General features: G+C 48.5%; 1 protein-coding gene across 5 annotated transcripts; it reads right to left on the reverse strand.

Annotated features, from left to right (window-relative positions):
* Positions 1-704: 704 nt before the first annotated feature.
* On the reverse strand, positions 705-18,408 carry LOC128344431 (zinc finger protein 345-like). Of its 5 annotated transcripts, none has more exons than XM_053294508.1 (4): positions 18,129-18,408; positions 9,567-9,639; positions 8,107-8,181; positions 705-4,997 (listed from the first exon to the last, which is right to left on the reverse strand). In XM_053294508.1, the coding sequence occupies exons 2-4, from the start codon at positions 9,598-9,600 to the stop codon at positions 2,722-2,724; spliced, it is 2,385 nt and encodes a 794-aa protein (XP_053150483.1). In that variant the 5' UTR covers positions 9,601-9,639; positions 18,129-18,408; the 3' UTR covers positions 705-2,721. The 5 variants fall into 5 exon arrangements, with proteins under 5 accessions (XP_053150483.1, XP_053150481.1, XP_053150484.1 ...); XM_053294506.1 differs by having other exon boundaries at positions 18,087-18,408; XM_053294509.1 differs by lacking the exon at positions 18,129-18,408 and adding an exon at positions 14,765-14,871 and having other exon boundaries at positions 705-4,949.
* Between the last annotated feature and the right edge of the window lie 114 nt (positions 18,409-18,522).

Raw genomic sequence — 18,522 nt, forward strand, 5'->3', positions numbered from 1 at the left:
CGGAATGACTTCCATAAAAAGGTGTACCTTGCATGGACAATAAAAACTATTCTGTTTCAATAAGCCTTGTTGCCGCTAGTGCTTTAATTTGCTGCTGTTTTAAATGAGATGGTTGTTACTGTTCTTGATTTTATGTTTTTATTTGATTTTTTAAAAAAATGGTTGCTGGGGTTGTACTGGTTTACAGAAAGGTGGGGTAAATGTTTTAGAAGTAAATACATACAATCAATGTTTTAATTAATAAACCATTTCATTTTTAAATGGATATGGGCTGATTCTAAGGCTTCCTGTGGAGGATGACTAGATGCAGAGAAATCTGGCAAATGCTTCTTCTGAGAGCACTGAAAGCTTTGGAAAATTTGCACCTGCTGAAATTCTCTCTTGTACACAATATTAGACACAGGGCCTTAACTTCCACTGCATCTGGTTATCCTATTACTGTTCTGGGAATAAGTGCTTATGTACTGCTACACCAATACAATATCACAAAATGTGATGTGTTTTCTGAGCAGGAACATATTGGGAACACAAGGCTAGACAGGGTGAGAGGGCAGAGTGGCTAAAGAAGGGGTGGGGAACCTTGGCCCTCCTACAGATGTTGGCCTACAATTCCCATAATCCCTAGCTATTGGCCTCTGTGGCTGGGGATTATGGGAGTTGTAGTCCAAAACAGCTGGAGGGCCAAGGTTCCCCACCCCTGGGCTAAAGCTTGAGGAGAACATCAGACTAAGATAGAGAGCCAATTCAAACGTTTAGCAAAGGCACATGATACAGTCCTCAGGGGACTTTGTCACCTCCAATATGCAGATGGGGGAATTTACTCAAAACCTCTCTGCATACAGAAAGCTAACACTTCAGGGAGAAGGTGAGCCTAGAAGCTTTGTCCCTGATATGCTAGCTTTGCATGTCCAGGGAGATTTTTCACATGGGCACATTGAAACATGCAATCTACCCCACCCCATGTATCTCTGAGGTGTGCTTCTTTTAACATCTCAGATGCTGATATTAACCAAAAAGGAGATTGTAACACGTGCCTCGCTGGACATCTTAGTTGGCAGCTTTCTCAATGAAATCACTTCTTGAATGAAGTCCCTTGAGTTTACTACGGCAGTAAAAAGGGATGAGGGCTGCAGGGGTGAAATTTGGCCAACAAGATCTATGTTGTACACATAAACGGAAGGGACTTAAGAAGGGTGGCTAGGGCAGAACACAGGAATTGTGACCAGGAGACAGAGGAGAGATGCAGAAGGAATGTGGAAATAGGATATGGAAGATAAGTCAAGGAATAATTGGAGGACAACCTTGAGTTGCAGAAGGAGAGAGAATAAGAAAGCCAAGGTATTATGAGGGGGGAACTGTATGTGCCGATGCTGCACTTGTGTTGTGAGGAACTTGCCTAAGTGGTAGTGGAAGTGCTAACTGCTGCACTATAGATGTGGTGCATTCATGAAGGCAGATCTAAAGAGGAATGTCCTAGCTGTACTGTTTGACAGTGGAACAGTCTGCCTCATGCAGCGGTGGGCTCTCCTTCTGTATAGGTTTTCCATCAGAAGCCAGAGACAGCCACCTGTCAAGGATGCAGCAGCAGATGCCTACAGTGAACTGGGGGTTGGACAGAAGACCTCTAAGGTCCCTTCCGACTCCATTGTTCTGTAAAGGGGAGAATGGCTGCCTGGCTAATAGGAAAGGACAAGACATGCAAAACCACCACCACCAACAAAAACTAATCCGATTGCAGGAGCGCTGACACTTTATGCTTACAAACAGAAACTAACCAAGTTTCAAAGACCTCCACTCTGTAGCCAGGAAACCCAAATTCTGTACTTAAATTAAGCATATATTATTTTGCTTCCACTTGTTCAGTTTGCATGCTCTCTCTCAAGGGACCTGAACAAGACTTGGTAAGGAGAAAGGTGAGGATGAGCAGTAGGACAAGAAGAATGGAAGTTGTGGGGGAATGGCCAGGGTCCATGGAAGGTACAGAAGCTGTGACCCATAAACACTGGCATATATTGGTCCCAGAAGTTGCTTCCATGGCTTCAGGCATGCCTTTCCCAACCATGAAGGCGATAATTTTGACCATTTTAAAAGGCAAAAACAAGATATTCCCAAGAACACCATATCAGGTACCAGAGCCTGTGTGAGAAATTGCATAAACCTAGTAAATTACTTCAGTGTTGCCATGCGGACCAGGGAGGAGCATTCCGGACAGAGAACAGGCAGCTCACAGGCATGAACTCAAGACGTGATAAATGAAGGAAGGGAAATGGAAAGATAGGGGAGCGGGTGCTATGAGGTAGTAAAAAACAAAGGAGCTAGAACTCTCTCTAGCAAGGAAGAACATGAAAAACCAGAGGTACAGCCAGAAAAGCAGCCTGGGGGAGGGGGCGGGTGGATGGGCTGAGGAGAAGATGGAACAGCAGGTAGCTGATTGCTGAGCCGAGGAAGTGAAGCCTGGAGGAACAATGTCAGAAAAGCCCTGTTGGATCAGTCAGACCACCGAATCCAGCTTCCTGTTTCACAGAGTGGTCAACCGGATGCCCCAGGAAGCCCACAAGCAGAGGATGAAGGCAACAGAAAAGAACTTGCAGGGCCAAATCAGAGAGAATGGAGAGGCCCATCAGGCCCAGATGCTGCGTCACATCAACTTGGGGGCAGGGGAGAGTTTATAAACGAGGAGGGAAGAACAAGAGGAGCTGCAGGTGATGGGGAGGAGAGGGCTTAGTTCATCAAGGAAGAGGCCTGGGCACCAGAAGGGGCAGGGGAAGCGAAGGTTGGGTGTGGGAAGCCTCGGGGTGGGAAAGACAGGGCCCAGGGCAGGTCCAGAGCAGGGATAGGGAGGGGTGATGGGGAGGAAGGGAAGGAAGGCAAGGCAGGAAGAGGGCTCGGGGACGGGAAGGAAGTCGAGAAAGCAGAGGCGGGCAGAGGAGGGGCAGGCTTGGCCGTGCCAGCTGCAAGCAACGTGGCGGGGGCTGCCCCAGTGCCGGCAGAGGCTTTGTCATTGCTGTGGGTGCGCTGGTGGCGGTTGAGGTGGGAGCTGCGGCTGAAGCATTTGCCGCAGATGCTGCACTTGTAGGGCTTCTCCCCCGTGTGGGTGCGCTGGTGGATGGTGAGCTCCGAGCGCTGGATGAAGGCCTTGCCACAGTCCCCGCAGGCGTAGGGCTTCTCGCCCAGGTGGATGCGCTGGTGCTTGATGAGGTTGGAGCTGACGCTGAAGCACTTGCCGCAGGCGTCGCAGCGGTACGGCTTCTCGCCCGTGTGCATGCGCCGGTGCTTGGTGAGGTCGGACTTCTGGATGAAGCCCTTGCCGCAGTCGCTGCACTTGTAGGGCTTCTCGCCCAGGTGGGTGCGCTGGTGCTTCAGCAGGTTGGAGCGCACGCTGAAGCTTTTCCCACACTCGTTGCACTTGTAGGGCTTCTCTCCGGTGTGCATGCGCCGGTGCTTGGCCAGCGCTGAGTTCTGGGCAAAGCATTTGCCGCAGTCTATACAGGCGTAGGGCTTCTCGCCAGTCTGGGTGCCTTGGTGCCGCACGCCCTCCCCTCCTCCCCTGCCGCACTCACTGCAGGCCGGCCGCCGCCACAGGAAGCTCTTGCCGCAGTCGCTGCACTTGCAGGGCAGCAAGGTCCCACGGGGGCGCTTCCGCCGGGCTCCCGTGAAACCACAGTCCGTGCAGCGGCAGGGGGGCCGCTCTGCGCTCCTGTGCACACGCTGGTGGCGCTCCAAGTGGGAGCTCTGGGAGAACCCCTTGCCACAGTCGTCGCAGTGGTAGGGCTTATCGTTGGCATGGATACGGCGGTGCCGGTCCAGGTGGGAGCTCCAGGCAAAGCTCTTGCCACAGTCACTGCAGGTGTAGGGCTTGGCAGAGCCATCCGGATGGTGCGTACGCCGGTGTTGCAGCAAGGCCCCATTCAGCCCAAAGCTCTTGCCGCAGTCTTCGCAAACATAGGGCTTCTCGGCGGCATGGTGAGCACGCCGATGCTTGGAGAGGGCCGCGTTCTTGTTGAACCCTTTGCCACAGTCTTGGCACTGGTAAGGCTTGGTGCTGGCTTTGCTGGCCGGGGCGGCTGCCGCCACAGCCAGGCAGCACTTGCAAGGGGTGGTGGCCGGGATGGTGCTGCCGGCGTGCGTGCGGCGGTGCCGGTCAAGGTGAGAGCTCCAGGCAAAGGCCCGGCCGCAGTCCTCGCAGACGTAAGGTTTCTCGCCAGTGTGGATGCGCCGGTGGCGTTCCAGGTGTGAGTTCCAGTTGAAGCCCTTGCCACACTCCTCACACTTGTAGGGCTTCTCTTCCAGGTGCTGCTTTTGGTGCTTGATGAGGTGGGCGGGGAGGCCGAAGCTCTTGCCGCAGACATTGCACTCACAGGGCCGGGCCGGGCTAGAGCTGGTCTTCTTGCCCGCGTGGGTGCGCTGGTGCTGGATGAAGGCCGAGCCCACGCTGAAGCTCTTGCCACACTCGGCACAGCGGTAGGGCTTGGTGCTGGTGTGGCGCCGCTGGTGGGTCACCAGGGTGGAGTTGAGTCGGAAGCACTTGCCGCATTCATTGCACTTGTAGGGCTTCTCCATGCCGACGCCACTATGCAGCCGTGCACGCTTGCCAAAGCCAAAGCCCTTGCCACAATCATGGCACCGGCCGGCATGGCCCAGCAGCCCATGGTGGCTCCGTGGAGAGAACTTCTTGAAGCCATGGTGAGCGAGTGGCTTGCCCTGCTTCTTCGCCAAGGACTTCCTTGGCTGCTCATCCAAGACTGGCTGGCCTTGGCCTTCATCGCTGGCCTTCGGCTCAGGTTCAGAGAGCTCCTTGGGCTTCTCTGGCAGAGGGTCCGGCTGGGAGTCCACTTTCTGAATTGTGACGTCACCTCCACCATCTCCTCCTCCTCCTCCCCCTCCTTCCTGCGGCATCACCACCTCCTCCTCCTCCTCATTCCCATTGTCACTCATCATCCCATCATCTGCTGGAACAACGAGAGAATCCAGTAACTCCGGGGGTCTGGCAAAGAAAACTTGGGAGAAGGGAATTGAAAAGGCTGTCACAGGTTTATAGACCTGGCATCACATTTCGTCATTCCCCTTGATGTCTCATTGACCCTGCCTCCTCCCACACAGACGAAGAGCCCAGCTGGACCCGGTCAAAGATCTGTCCAGTCCAGCATCCCGTTTTCCATAGCAGCCAACCAGATGCCTCCCGGAAGCCCACAGGCAGGGCTTAAATGCAAGACCCTTCTGCTATGGCCACCCCTCAGCAACTGGAATTCAGAGAGATGAAACATGGAGGTTCCGTAGAGCTATCAGGACTGACTCTGCCCACAGCTCAAGAGTTCTCTCAGCATTCTGTGTTCAGCTAGTCTTTAGCACTTTCTGCTCTTTTGAAAAATCCACAGCATGCATAAGAGATGGTGGCTTTGGATCTTGAGACATCTGCGTTCAAATCTTAGCTCAGCTTACTGACCAAGTTCCCCTCCCTCAGTCTCGGTGCCCCTTCTGTAAAATGGTTTGATCCACCCCGCTGGATGTTTTTAAGCAAGCTCCGCGTGGCTGGCAGTCCACTCGGGTCCTCACTTTATTTGTGGACCTGGAGCAACCCACTTCAAAGTGCTCACAGCTGCAATCTGGTCCCTCTGCGGTTGTTTTTTTTATTTAATCTATTGTGGGTGTGCCATTGGAAATCAATGGGGGCTACACAGCAGAGGTGCCTGGTAGATCATGCCTTGTGTAGGCACAGAGAAACCCTGGAGAATCTGGCTCCTCATCTGCAAGCAATTAAAGAGGAACGGCAAAGAAAGGGTAATTGCCTAGCAACCATCAAATCTGTATCCAATTTCCTTCCTTCCCTTCCCCACCCAGCTTCCCCTTTGCCTGTGCAATTTACATTTTTTTGGTCTCTTGATACTGGAGGGAACCTCAAGTGTATTCTGTTGCTCAGCCCAACTCCTTCACAGGTGGCTTGGTTTTCCATTGCTGGCAGATGGCTTCTACATGGATGGGAACTGTACCTGCAATCCTAGCTCTTGTTAGATTAGTGAAGGCTTTTAAAAAAAAACCAAAACAAAACCCCACCTTTTCAAAACATTTGGAGTTCAGCAGATCAGTGCAACAAAGAGTAAACTGATGCACAACGGAGCAAAACATTTTGCCATCACAAATACACTGATGGGTCTGGTGACTAACCAGGGAAAGTTTCTTGTAGTCATGGTGGATAGCTCAATGAAAACATTGGCTCAGTGTGCTGCAGCAGCGGAAAAGGTAAATTCCATGCTAGGCAAAGCTCAGAAAGGGACCGAAAATAAAACTGCTAATATTATAATGCCGTTATACAAGTTTATGGTGCAGCCACATTTGGAATAATGGCTGACGTACAGAGCAAGAATACACTGGTGCAGCCAGAGAGCAATCTGACAGAACATCCCAGCTAACTGCACTGGAGCAACAGAGAAGCAGCCATTTTTGACACCCCAGGAAGCTGTCTATGCTACCTCAAAATACATCCCTAGGGCTGCACAACCCTCAGGGACATATTTGCAGGTGGCCCACAGGGCTTCCTGGGGAAGGGGAGGATGTCAAAAACAGCCACTTCCCTGCAGCACCAACGTAGTTAGCTGGGATGTTTTGTTGTTGTTGTTGTTGTTGTTGTTATTATTATTACATTTATATCCCGCTCTTCCTCCAAGGAGCCCAGAACGGTGTACTACATACTTGAGTTTCTCCTCACAACAACCCTGTGAAGTAGGTTAGTCTGAGAGAGACGTGACTGGCCCAGAGTCACCCAGCTAGTGTCATGGCTGAATGGGGATTTGAACTCAGGTCTCCCCGGTCCTAGTCCAGCACTCTAACCACTACACCATGCTGGCTGCTGTCTTGTAGCACTGGTCTTATCTTGCTCTGTATGCCAACCCGCTGTGTACAGTCTTGGTCACCACACACCAATAAAGATAATGGAGAACTGAAAAGCTGCAAAAGAAGGCAAGTAAAATGATCAGGGGGCTGGAGGACGCTCCTTATGAGGAAAGGCTACAATGTTTGGGGCTTTTTTGTTTAGATGAAGGCAACTAAGGGGGGGAAATGTTTGGGGGCTTATAAAATTATGCATGGTGTGGAGCAAGTGGGTAGAACTCTCTTCTTCCTTTCTCATAACATTAGAAGCCAGGCCCATCCAGTGAAACTAATTGGCAGGAAATGTGGGACAAGAAGAAGTACAGGATTTTCTTCAGGGAAAGTACAAAAGGAAGTACTTTTTCACACAGCACATACTTAATCTATGGAGATCACTGCCACATGACGTGGTGATGGCCACTCGCTAAGGTGGCTTAACAAGGGGATTAGAAAAATTGTGGAGACCAGTCTGTCCATGGCTGCTAGTCTTGATGGCTCTATGCAACCCCCAGGTTCAGAGGCAGGATCCCTACGAATACCAGTTGAGGGGAGCAACAGCAGGGAAGGGGGCATGCCTTCATCTCCTGCTTGGAGGCTTCCTAGAGGCATCTGGTGGGCCACTGTGAGAAACAGGATGCTGGACTAGAGAGGCCTTGGCCTGAACCAGCAGGGCTCTCTCTTATGTTCCCTCACCTTTTCCATATGGATTTGGCTGTCGGGGGAGACCTTTGTGCTTGCCCAGATCCCCTGAATGCAGCTGAGACTCCTGGGAAATATTCTAGGGTTCAAAGTCATTTCATGGAGGGCACTAGCCTGGATCTCTTGGGCACCACTGCCATTCACATAAATGGACAGTTGCCCTAAAGCACTCCCCTGAAGCTGTGGGAGGATTGGCAATTGCAGACTAGCTATCCTTCAGGGCAGTGTATCTGCCATTACTGATCTTCTCATTGAGGAACCCCAATAAGCTTCCAAGGAACCCCACAGTTCCTCAAAACACAGTAGGAAAAGCACGCTAGAGCCACTTCATGAGGCCTGAAAAGGAGGCTTGAAATGTCTGTAGGGGAAGCCTACATCTCCCCTACAGTGAGATGCGTAAAACTCATGAGAAGTGTAAGTAGTTTGCGTGTCCATGCCCACCACTTCTCATAACATGCATACACCTCGGCCAGAATGGTATGATCGAAAGGTGCATGGAGGCTAATTCGGCAGCCTCTGGCTTTTTCCTGTATGCCGACTTACCAGGCGCCAGTCCTCTTCTCCTGTGAGATTCAGCAAAGGCAGTTATCCGGGGCCAGCTGATTGCAATTTCCTCCGCTGTGGGGTTGGCAAAGAGGGGAGGATGTAATTTAAAAGGAAATTAGATTCAGTGCTTTGCTAATGCAATCATTCCCACCCCAAATCATTCTGCTTTCACTTTAGGACTCACCTCACGACCCAGAAACCTCCCAGATCCACCCACTGAACTGCTCTGCCCCTCAAAGATTAGAGTGTGGTGTCGTTTTCACTGAAAATTAGGCTCATTGTACTGAAACACATTTACTTGAGATTAAGACCTGGTCTAGCATGCTGCAGAATGAGCTGGTAGAATAGATAGGACCACTCCAGACTTCAGGAAACGAACCACATTTTTGAATGCTCCTCAGCATGGAGGGGAAAAAACGTCCCTGCAGCTATACGGTAGTCTATGAACCAGGCCCACAAACTCTGGCCATTGGTACTACCTCAGTGGACAAATGCTCATAGTGACTTTTGGTAACGTCAACCCCTCTAGAGAAGGAAATGAGGTTATAGCACTGTTGCACTTACAGCTTCTTCTGTGTTCTCACCCCGTCTTCATCCCTACCCCCAAACGATTAGGATACAATGGCAGTCATTTTTGCACAGAGGAAAGGGTTAGGGTCAGGATTAGAGTAACAACGAACACATTGCTGCACTCTCTCCAGGGACTACTCTTTGGAGGATATGCCTCCTAATTTTCATTTTCATTCCTCCGACATTGATAAAATTTTATAGTAGTTTTTGTGTTTTAAACATGTTTAAAAGCTTGTAAAAGCATGATACACTGAAAGCTGGAAGTATTGCTTTGCTATCACCTATTTCCCATCTCTAGGGATGTAGACCTTCTCACAAATCACAATCAGCACTGGTCCCCCAGATGGTACTGACCACTCCAGCTGGCTCATATAAAACCAGCACAGCAGGCAAAGGGCTGGGTTAGAACTTTCCCCTTTGTTGTGTAAGCATTCTGTTTGCAGGGATTTATTTTAAATGTGAGGAAGCATCCAAAAGTGGTTTAAAAGTTCAAAAATCCTAGGCGGGGGGGAATGTTCTCTATGGAGTCAACATTTTTGTACAACAGGCTGGCCACTGTCGTGAATGGAAGGATGGATTAAGTGGCTCTTTGGGGTCTGATCCAGCAGAGCTCAGCTTATGTCCTCATAAAGGAAGTTTGATCATCTGCATCATTCTATCAAGCAGTAAGGAAATCTCCTTCCTGCTTGATGCGATGATGTAGATGACCACATCAGGTGCAGATGGCTATCTATAGTCACCCATTTCTTTAAGTGGAAGTGGGTAACTGTGTGTTTGCTTTGCTTTTAAATACACGTTTTGAACTACAGAAGGAGTTGGTCACTCCCATCAGGAAGAAAAGCGGAGTAGAAATCTTTTGATGTATCAAATAAACAACACATTCTTACCCAATGAGATGACGTTTTCATAATTCTCCTGCATGTTGTCTCTGGGATCCAGAACAGCTCTGTACTGCTTTGCCTGGAGAAGAAGACACAATCACCCACTTCTTTGAGGTTCACATTAACTCTTGTAATAACAATCCCCCCCATCACACACACACACACACACACACACACACACACACACACACACACTACCACATGCACACATTACATGCTGCCATAATCATATTGGAACCACCATATCATGATGCCATGTCCAGGTCTCTCTGGAAATTGCACTGACTGACCAATTTCTCCAAACTGATTTCAGATTCCTTCTTCCACATTAATTCCTCTTAGAACATGAAACCAAAAACTCTTACAAGGTATGTATATTTTTAGTACCTTAAACAAAGCAGGATAAGATATACAGAATGTTTTGCAAATATGTTTCTATCAGCTTATTTTCCTGCTTTTGCTATTTACCTGGCTTTTGCTTAGGTAAACAGCAAGGGGCCATCACCACATCATGTGGCAGCAAGTTCCATAAGTTACTCAGGCACTGTATGGAGCCTTCCATGGATTTCCCTTCCTAACTGAGCAAAGAGGTGCCTCTCAGAACAGTGATTCTCTTATATTTAGCAGTGGGGAGAGCAACTGGCCCTTTCCATCTGCAGCACAGCATCCTTCCAGTGGCTGTTGCTGGTGTCTACCATGTGTTTCTTTTTTGATTCTAGGGTAAGGAACCATTTTTTCTCTATGTAAACTGCTTTTAGAATTTTTTCATTGAAAAGCAGTACATTATTATTATTAGCAACACATAACAACCACCACCACCACTTCAAGAGGAATAACTGTGTCAGCAGTCTTGGGTAACTTGTTGGTTTTGGACTACAACTTCTGACTGAAGACCAGGGATGATGGGAGTTGTAATCTAAAACCAACAAGCTATGCAGGACCACATATTCAACTGTAGCAATTAAAACAATAAAGAGTCTTGTGGCACCTTAGAGACTAAACAATACATTAAGACTTCATGGAGTACAGTCCACTTCATCAGATGCAGGAAGTATAATCCTCAGTAGACAGGACAGGTATGTACCTGGGTACTGAGGAGGTGGCAGGGGAACAGGGGTGTCAAATGACAGGGAATGCAAGGGGCCTAGTCTTCTGATGTGCTTCAAAGGTTGCCAAAAAAGCATAGCAATAATTCACAATAGCAACAGTTGGTGATAACATTCTCCTAAAGTTGTGCCGTTGAGTCGGTGTCGACTCCTGGCGACCACAGAGCCCTGTGGTTGTCTTTGGTAGAATACAGGAGGGGTTCACCATTGCCATCTCCCGCGCAGTATGAGATGATGCCTTTCTGCATCTTCCTATATCGCTGCTGCCCAATGTAGGAGTTTCCTATATTCTGGGAAACACACCAGTGGGGATTTGAACCAGCAACCTCTTGCTCCCTAGGCAAGTTACTTCCCTGCTGCGCCATTAGGTGACAGGGCAACATTCTCCTAGCAGTGCTAAATTAATTAACATTGCAATATGATAGGAAAGGTTGGTCCTCATTCAGACCAGGAACAAGACTCAAACATTTCACACAACCATAATTAGGGCAGGAGAAGACACCTATTCTAACTCGGGAGCCGTGCACACTCCCAGTTGCCAAATGGTTTGTCCGTTAAAACCAAGCTTTGAGGCACCATATGAGCTTGTGTGCTAAGCAGCAACTCAGCAGCTTCCCCTCCTACTTCATTCAGCAGCTGGGTGCAGCTGCCTGGTAGGAGGGAGCACACAAGCACAGACGGCGCCTTCAGCCTTGGCTTTGACTGACAGATCGGCAAGCGGGAGTGTGCACAGCTCCCAAATAAGGGTAGGAGGCTTATCTTACCCTCATTATGACTGTGTGAACTGCCCCAGCGTATATTTTAATTCAGTTGTTCCACACTACAATCTTCCTTTGAAGTTCTTCTATTGAAGAATTGCCACCTTCAGGTCTACAGTAGAGCATCCTGGATGTTCAAAACGTTCTCTCACTTTCTGGATGTTGTCATATCTAATGTCAACTCTGTCCCCACATCCACCCAGGCAACATCATTAATAATGTCAGTAATCAGTCAATAGTGTCAATAGTCAGTAATCTGTCAATCAGTGTCAGTCAATAATTGCGAGGGGTCCCAGGCTGATTGCTCATGCTCATATGACTGGGAGAGTTTTTCAAGATACTGTCCATGTCTCCTGAGCCTAATGATCCATTCATATGATGTGAATCCATTCCACCTAATCCACCCATAGGACCATCAGACCCTGGTCCCATTGGAAAATTAGGCCTTTTGGGTCCAGGAGGTACGGCATTCATTAAAGTGTACATGTTGTCTCCAGAGTTGGTTGAATCTGCTGGACTAGGCATGATGGGTGTTCCTGGTGGCCGTCCCCCTCCTGGTGGACCTACATCAGGGTCTTATTCGCCAGCTCATCCTCCAACATGTTTTGTGCTATCATCTGTCAACAGTGCTCTTCTGTTATCTACTACATAGCACATAGAGGTCAGTCGTGGCTGGTCAGTAAGGGCAGGAGGGGCAGTGCCCCCCCCCCAACAAGCTAAAGGCTCAGACTTACCAGCAGTTAGGTAAACCTTCAGAGCAGGAAGCTTCTTCCAGCCCCTCCTCCCCTGCCTGTAACTTGTTTTGATCTTACTGGCTGGAATAGCTGCTACTCAAGCTGCTCCAGCCAATCTGATTCCTAGGGGGCTCCTCTTGGCACTGCCCCCAGGAAGACCTAAAATAATAGGCTAAAAATGCACTTTTGGGTTCCTTTAGGTTTAGGGAGTATATTTTTAACACCTTTCGCCCTTCTTCCTTAATATTCCTATCCCACTATATGCAAAGACAGTGAGAAAATCCATCCTTTTATCACTCTGGTTGGGAATATGGCACACTAAAGGGTAATGAATTCATTTTTAGTGATCTTACATAAATGAGCCCATGAATACGTGGGAAGTTTTTTTAAAAAAATGATCTGGTCTTTTTAAAAAAACAAAATTTAAAAAAACTTCCATATAACATTTGGTTAGTGAGTGAGAGCACAATCCCAGAGAAGCAACACTAGCTCAGTGGTAGAGCATCTGCTTTGTACAGAGGGTCCCAGGTTCAGTCCCGGACATCTCCAGGAGCATTCCCAGATGACGATTTTATTCTGCTTAACCACGGAAGGGCAAGTGTGCGTTCACATATTGTCCAGCTTTAAGTTGAAGTCCTGGCAAGTTATCTGGGAGCCACTCCATACACAGTTCTGGTTTTTCATTGTTCATTAGAGCTTAGCCCAATTTATATCTGGGGTAAAATAAATTAAAATAATAATAATAATAACAACAATAATAAAAAGAATTTTCACTCAAGGCACAAATGACCAGGCTCAAACTATCACACTTTGGACACATTATGCAAAAACCCAGCTCCCTTGAGAAGTCTATAATGCTGAGAAAAGTTGAAGGAAAGAGAAGAGGATGACCAGCAGCAAGGTGGATGGATTCGATTACGTTAGCAATGAATGCACCACTGAGAGACCTTAAAGGCCAAGCTTGAAGGCAGATCATCCTGGAGAGGATCTATCTATGTGGTTGCTAAGAGTCAACACCGATTTGACAGCACTCAATCAATCAGCCAATCAATCAAAAAATCCACTTTTTGCATTGGTTGTTTAGGCAAATTCAAAATATCCGTAACTTTCAGTACTTCACCCTGTAGTAAAGCCTGCTGTCTGGGAAAGCTCCAAATACGAATGAGAAAGATTGATTTGAAATCTGGAGAGCTGCTGCTAAGCGTTGCAAAAAACCCACAGGTCAAGGGATGGTCCGACTCAGTATAAGGCAGCTTTGTGTGAGATGAGTTATTTCAGAGCAGCTAAACGAGAATGGAAAACATGAGTGAGGTGTCCAGAAAGGCATACAGTAGCATGGGTCTTGCATCAATAAGGTCGCAGGTCCAATCCCTGATGTCTGGAAAACAATGACAACAGTTCTGCTCGAAACTTTGGAGAACTGCTTTCGGTGATAGCCAATAGTGAGCAAGACGGGCCAGAGCAGTTTGCGATGATAATAGCTTGCACAAACTCTCTCTTCCTTGCAAGTTCAGGACTGAGCTAAGTCTGTGAGGCAGCCATAGCAGTTAAGTCAACCTGCCTCACAGGGCTGTTGTGAGGATAATAAAATGAGTTAGCCCCACATTTGCTGTCCTTAGAGGAAAGATATGTATTTGGGGTGGAGGATTTTTATTTCGAAAAGAGGATGGAAACAAGGAAGCACCAAGTCCTATTGATATGTTATGTTCAATGAACATATATTAGGACATGTTCAATCTACACTGCAGTAGATAGCATACTGCAGAGTACTACCACTCATACGAATTACTATCACTAATAATACAGTAATAATAATACAGTAACTAGCTTAACCTGCACAGAGCATCTGCACGCTAGTACTTGATTGCATCCCTCACCCCCTGCCACAGCCCCCCTCACCTCAGAGATCTCTCCACCCTCACCTGAGTCGCACTCCTGCTCCTCCTCCTCCATCCTCCTCACACCTCTTGGTCACGGCTGCAGCATTGTGGTGCCTATTGGCCAAGCTGCAGCCTCCTATCCCCAGAGGCCTCCTCACCCTCACCCAAGCCCCACTCCTGCTCCTCCCCATAGGAGCAGCAGCAGCTGCTGTTGACCGGGCCCTTCCTCACTGCCTCCACTGCCATGGCCGCTTGTTCCACTCAGGCTGCTGACAGGCCCGGGCCTGTCCCTTGCCTGCCTGCCGTCTTCCACCAATGGCCTTGGTAGCCCCAAACAGCAGCAGTTGTTGACTGGGCCCTTTGCTGCTGCCACCGCCATGGCCACTCATTCCCCTCAGGCCTCTGACAGGCTTGGGTCCATCCCTCACCCTTCCTTCTTTCTCTCTTGCCTTCCCTTTTTCTCTCTTTCTCTCTCCTTCACTCACTCTTCCCCTCTTGCTTTCTCTCCCTCTTCTCTCTCTCTCTCCTCCTTCCTGAATTAACAGATCTTGTTTCCTCATCTAATTCACACAACGGCAGCCTCTTTCTCGTGAAGGGGCTCTTTCCTCCTTCATGACCTCTCTCTTCACAGACCCCTGTCCAATATCTATCTATCTATCTATCTATCTACCTCTAATCTACAATCAAGAACATCTTCTGACCAGTAACAGTTGCATTCTAACTGACCTTAACCATCACAGGCTCCTCCTTCCTGTCTGCAGATGGAATCCCCACTGCCCAATCACCACGGTGCTTCTGCTTGCGAACTCTTGCGAGAGCTGCCACACACAGGATTAGCCACGGGTACGCCTTAGGGAATTATATAGATAGATAATATACTCCAGACCTACAGCCTGCATTGGAGGGGCCCTGTACCCAGGTTTACATAAGAACATAAGAACAGCCCTGCTGGATCAGGCCCAAGGCCCATCTAGTCCAGCATCCTGTTTCTCACAGTGGCCCACCAGATGCTGCTGGAAGCCACAGGCAGGAGTTGAGGGCGTGCCCTCTCTCCTGCCATTACTCCCCTGCAACTGGTTCTCAGAGCCATCCTGCCTTTTGAGACTGGAGGTGGCCCACAGCCCTCCGACTAGTAGCCATTGATGGACCTCTCCTCCATGAAGTTATCCAAACCCCTCTTAAAGCCATCCAGGTTGTTGGCTGTCACTACGTCCTGTGGCAGAGAGTTCCACAAGTGGATCACGCGTTGTGTGAAAAAGTACTTCCGTTTGTTGGTCCTAGACCTCCTGGCAATCAATTTCATGGAGTGTCCCCTGGTTCTAGTGTTGTGTGAGAGGGAAAAGAATTTCTCTCTCTCCAAATTCTCCAAACCATGCATGATTTTAAAGACCTCTATCAGGTCTCCCCGCAGTCGTCTTTTTTCTAAGCTAAAAAGCCCCAGGTGTTGTAGTCTTGCCTCATAAGAAAGGTGCTCTAGGCCCCTGATCATCTTGGTTGCCCTCTTCTGTACCTTTTCCAGTTCAACAATGTCCTTTTTAAGATGTGGTGACCAGAATTGTACACAGTACTCCAAGTGTGGTCGCATCATAGTTTTGAATAAGGGCATTAGCCGTTTTATTTTCAATCCCCTTTCTAATGATCCCTAGCACTGAATTTGCCTTTTTCACAGCTGCCACACATTGAGTCAACACTTTCAATGAGCTGTCCACCACGACCCCAAGATTCCTCTCCTGGTCAGTCACCGACAGCTCGGATCCCATCAGCATATACTTGAATTTGGGGTTTTTCGTCCCAATGTGCATCCCTTTACACTTGCTACTGCATTTGCCATTTTGTCGCCCACTTCCCCAATTTGGAGAGATCCTTTTGGAGCTGCTCACAATCCGTTTTGGATTTCACTACCCGGAAGAGTTTGGTATCATCTGCGAATTTGGCCACCTCGCTACTTACCCCTGCTTCTAGATCATTTATGAATAAATTAAAGAGCACCGGTCCCAGTACAGATCCCTGGGGGACCACACTTCTTACTTCCCTCCATTGTGAAAACTCTCCATTTATACCTACCCTCTGTTTCCTGTCTTTCAGCCAGTTAGCAATCCACACATGTACCTGTCCCCTTATCCCATGACTGCTAAGTTTCCTCAGGAGTCTTTGATGAGGAACTTTGTCAAGAGCTTTTTGGAAGTCCAGGTAGACTATGTCAACTGGATCACCTTGATCCACACACTCGTTGACACCCTCAAAGAAGTCCAAAAGGTTGGTGAGGCAAGAATTACCTTTGCGGAAGCCATGCTGGCTCACTCCCAGCAGGGCCTGTTCTTCTAGGTGCTTTACAATTTTATCCTTGAGGATGCTTTCCATTGATTTTCCTGGAATGGACGTTAGGCTAACTGGCCTGTAATTTCCCAGATCGCCCCTGGGTCCCTTTTTGAAAATCGGTGTTACATTTGCTACTCTCCAGTCCTCTGGTACAGAGCCCGATTTCAGGGATAAGTTGAATATTTTACCAAGGAGGTTGGCAATTTCACGTTTGAGTTCTTTGAGGATTCTTGGATGGATGCCATCCGGCCCTGGTGATTTGTTAGCTTTCAGTTTTTCCAGACAGTTTAGTACATCATCTCTTGTCACTACTATCTGACTCAGCTCTCTAGCCTCCATCCCTAAAAAGCCTGGTTCAGGAACAGATATATGCTCAGTATCCTCTGCCGTGAAGACAGATGCAAAGAACTCATTTAGCTTCTCTGCAACCTCCATATCCTCCTTAATAATCCCTTTCATTCCGTCATTGTCTAATGGCCCAACCGCCTCCCTGGCAGGTTTCCTGCTTCTGATGTACTTAAAGAAGTTTTTGTTATTCCCCTTGATACTTTTGGCTAAATGTTCCTCAAACTCTCTTTTTGCCTCCCTTATTGTCACCTTGCATTTCTTTTGCCAGAGTTTGTGTTCCTTTCTGTTCTCTTCATTTGGACAGGCCTTCCCATTTCGGAAGGAAGTCTTCTTCCCTTTTATGGCTTACTTTGAACCAATGTACATTCATACAAAACATTCACACAAACATCTGCTCACACATATAACTTCATGTCTGAATATGGGGTTTTTTTGGACAGTCATAAGTGTGCACATGTACACATCTATATTCAGGTACCGTTATTCACACAAGCGCTAGTCACACCTTATGTTCTGCACACATACAATCTGTGTACAGTGTACACAGTGTACAGTGTACACCAGGGGAGGAGCTGTAATTGTGCGCAAGAACCCATGCGCAGCTGCCATCGTGGCCACTGTGCTCACCGCACTGGGCAGCCAGCAGCAGTTCCAGACCTGCCCTTCTCTCATGCTATGCGCCTGGGTGCATGGAGGCAATGGCCTCCCTGATAGAGCAGCCTGGGGTAGCGGAGTGGTTGGTACCACACAGCTGCCATGTCGACCACTCAAATGGTCAGCTGAGTGACGGGGACAGAGCAGCCCACTCCGGGCTGCTCCATCAGGGAGGCCGCCACAGTGTGCACATGCTGTCAGAGAATGGGCACAGGATGGGGGGCCGCCACCTATTCCATTCTACTTATTTTATCTAGCATATGTTAGGTATATACCGACCAAAACTCACGTCTCTGGGTGGTTTACAATAAAACAATACAAATTAAAACAAAATTAAAACGATGCCCTTCCTGTGCCACCAGTGTACACGTGTACAGTTCTGTATGCATGTACTCAACAGCAGTACACTTCCTATTTGTGCCCTGCATTGGAGGGGGCCTGTACCCAAGTGCAGTTCTAAAATGCATGCATCATGTGCAGTCATTCACAAAAACATGGACATGTGTAGAGACAGCTGTTCAGTGTGTACTGTCTGAATCGGGCTGCACTGCAGTACAACTCCTATCTGGACTCTACATCTGAGGGGAGCTATACCCAGGTGGTGGGCGGACATGGACAGTCGTTCACCCCCAAACACACACATGCACTGACACCTGTATGCACGCACAACGTCGTGTCTGAGCAGGGCTCCTGCAGCTCGCGTATTTCTCGCAAAACCGTTGCTTACCTCCTTTTCCTAGCCGGTAGGAAGCCTTGGCTCCTCGCTTACTGTTGCATGGTGGGGCGTCTTTGCTAGTTTCTCATGCAGCCGGATCCCGCAAGAGCCTCACAGTATGCACCCGAGCTCCGGCGTGTCACCGAAAGGGGCCAAAAAGCGGAGCCCGATCCGGAGTCACTCGCTCTTTGCTGCTCATCCTCAGTACTTTGGCCGAGTTGTTCTCTTGAGCTCCTCGGTTACCTGGTGCTTCCGGTTCAGGCGAGGGGTAGGCGTCTGTCTGCTAAATCCGGGGATTCCCCTGGTGATTTTATTTTATCTTTATTTTTAGTTAGCAGCCAAAAAAAAAAAAAAAAAACCCCAACAAAAAAACCACCCACCAAAATTGCAATAGGTTGCAGACCGGCTTGGTATTGCACGGACACAGGAAGGGGCTGGAGCCAGCTAG

Source organism: Hemicordylus capensis, chromosome 2 (assembly GCF_027244095.1).
Source record: "Hemicordylus capensis ecotype Gifberg chromosome 2, rHemCap1.1.pri, whole genome shotgun sequence".
NCBI classification, from domain to species: domain Eukaryota; kingdom Metazoa; phylum Chordata; class Lepidosauria; order Squamata; family Cordylidae; genus Hemicordylus; species Hemicordylus capensis.

Excerpts from the sequence above, each read along its gene's own strand:
- LOC128344431 (XM_053294505.1), bottom strand. Across the intron at positions 8,182-9,566 it reads TGAAAACGTCATCTCATTGG|CGGAGGAAATTGCAATCAGC; the intron begins GTAAGAATGTGT and ends CCAACCCCACAG. Across the intron at positions 4,998-8,106 it reads GAGAAGAGGACTGGCGCCTG|TTTTCTTTGCCAGACCCCCG; the intron begins GTAAGTCGGCAT and ends CCTTCTCCCAAG.